Source organism: Opisthorchis viverrini, assembly GCF_000715545.1.
Source record: "Opisthorchis viverrini unplaced genomic scaffold opera_v5_702, whole genome shotgun sequence".
NCBI lineage: Eukaryota > Metazoa > Platyhelminthes > Trematoda > Opisthorchiida > Opisthorchiidae > Opisthorchis > Opisthorchis viverrini.
In genome coordinates, this window is record NW_008752373.1 from 2778 (window position 1) to 4817 (window position 2040).

The 2040-nt window shown below is 47.3% G+C and overlaps 1 protein-coding gene across 1 annotated transcript; it reads right to left on the minus strand.

The window, feature by feature from the left end:
• Nucleotides 1-811: 811 nt before the first annotated feature.
• T265_12008 (hypothetical protein) lies at nucleotides 812-1410 on the minus strand (the record flags this gene model as incomplete). Its single annotated transcript, XM_009178890.1, has 4 exons — nucleotides 812-1101; nucleotides 1145-1200; nucleotides 1238-1343; nucleotides 1377-1410. 4 exons carry the CDS (start codon nucleotides 1408-1410, stop codon nucleotides 812-814), a joined length of 486 nt encoding a protein of 161 aa, XP_009177154.1.
• Nucleotides 1411-2040: the final 630 nt, after the last annotated feature.

A 2040-nucleotide genomic window follows, 5' to 3' on the forward strand; every position in this document is an offset into this window, starting at 1 on the left:
AATCGCGCAAAACGGTTCGCGGGTAACAACCGCAACGTGACTGACCTACACTGGTAACCACGCGCGTGCATATCGTCTTATCCACTGCAGAAAATAAACCTAGTAACGGGATCTTAGAGAACGCAAAACAAGGATAAAAAATATATTGGCGATACGAAAATAACTGTTTCACAACCAAACCAAGTCAGTTCGGAGGCACGTCCAATTCGTTGATGCCAGCTTCTTGGTTCAATACAGACGTCTGAAACAGTGAAAAAATATATGTATAAGCATTCGACGTATGGGTTACTACTGATAAACTTGTCCCAGTGCAAAATCGAAACATACTGCCAACTGATCCATGCGCGTTCTCTGGGCCAGTCGGTGACGTTCGTTACCGAACCACTTTTGGATCGCCTTATCCAAATCCTGTCGGCAACAGTGTCTGGAAACCGGGTTACCGAAAATCGTTTCTGAAACAACAGTGAGCAAGCTATCTTTGATCACCTACCTTCGATCAAGGTGCAGAGTGTAGTGTGGCGGAAGGGAAGTTTGTCAACAGACCCGGCGTAGGCGACAATGACGGCGAATTCATCAGCCAACGCCTGTCGGAGACATAGGCGCGCTAGGTCCGCCATGGTAGCTGCACTAAAAAATCGGAAGTTTTTCACCTGTGGCCAAAAAAGTGAGATCAACAACACTGAATTACCAGTTCTATTTGGCGAGGTCTCTCTGCCAGCTCACTTTGCAGTTGGTCCCACGAACGTCTGCTCCGGAGGGTGGAAGTAAAGCCGGTAGTTCCAGCAGAACTATGTACTTGTAACAGGAGTTGTCAAATGCGGATCTTCAGGTATCGAAGATCGTCCGCCATTGCGTCCATTTTTCGATGCAGCTGTTCGTTCTGCTGGAGCAGTGCTGCGATTCCTGGGGTTTGGAAGAAAGGGGCAGATGGTGGGGATAAAACNACATAGGGATCTCCGGAGCGGTGTTCAAAGCGTACTGCGGCAGATGGTGCACAGTCTGCGGCGTCATATATACGGGCTGGTTGGATGTAGACGGGACAGGTGCGGGATGCTGGGGTACGAGCTCTGGAGTTAAGTGGAACAAGGCACGGGGTGTCGCCTGCGAGAAGCTGGGGTAAGGCGGGCAGTGTGGAACCATCAACCTTGGTTTTTTCGGTGATGGACTGATGGAGAGGGAGAACTTTGTTCTCTGGTATTCCTAAAAGAAATCTTGACAAAACGCACGGTAGTCTTACTTTCGACGAGGATGGTTACGACCCATCTGAATGGTTACATCCGAAGTGTCCATGTCCGATGTGTACTTAAACTTCTTTTCATGTTCGCGGGCCTTTTTGAATTCATCTGAAAAGATAATGCGGTCTGCATGACACCTACCGTAAGTTCGAATGACTTCGCAATTCAGCTTCATTGATCCAGCTGCGGCTCCAAATGAAGGCGAACGGCTTTATAAAAGTTCTTTGAGTGAACTTTCGGCCATGTAGCACAGTTACCCCCAATCCATGAAGAACTGCGGAGTTCACACTGCCATAGGCCTTGTTCATGGAACTTCACAAGGCTGTAAGCCTGATACGGCATATCAAATTATTAAAACATTACGGTATAGAGTGCAGTAATGGGAAAACTACAAATAAGTCATTGAATGGAAGCATGGCGCAAATGCATTGCACAAAAGAGAGGGGACAGCCAAACTAGGCTGAAACATATTCTCCTCTTCATTATCCGCCTCATTTTGTTGTTCATCTAATTAGAACATTAGTCATCTAATGGCATTTTTACTGTGCGCTAGTGAATCGATCTCCGGATCTGCACGGTGAAAGTCGCGTGCCTTCATCGAATCGGGTGATTGTTATAAGGCTAACTCTCTAGCACGCTTTAGTTTGCGGTTAAGTGTCCACTTGAAATGAGCAAACCAGGTCTAGAAGGCTACAGTTGTCATACACTGCACACTGTACTTCTGCGTTTCCTGCTACCGTTTGTCCTTAATACATTTTTACCCCACTACACCACCCCCACATACCTTTCCGTGGCCACCCGCCAT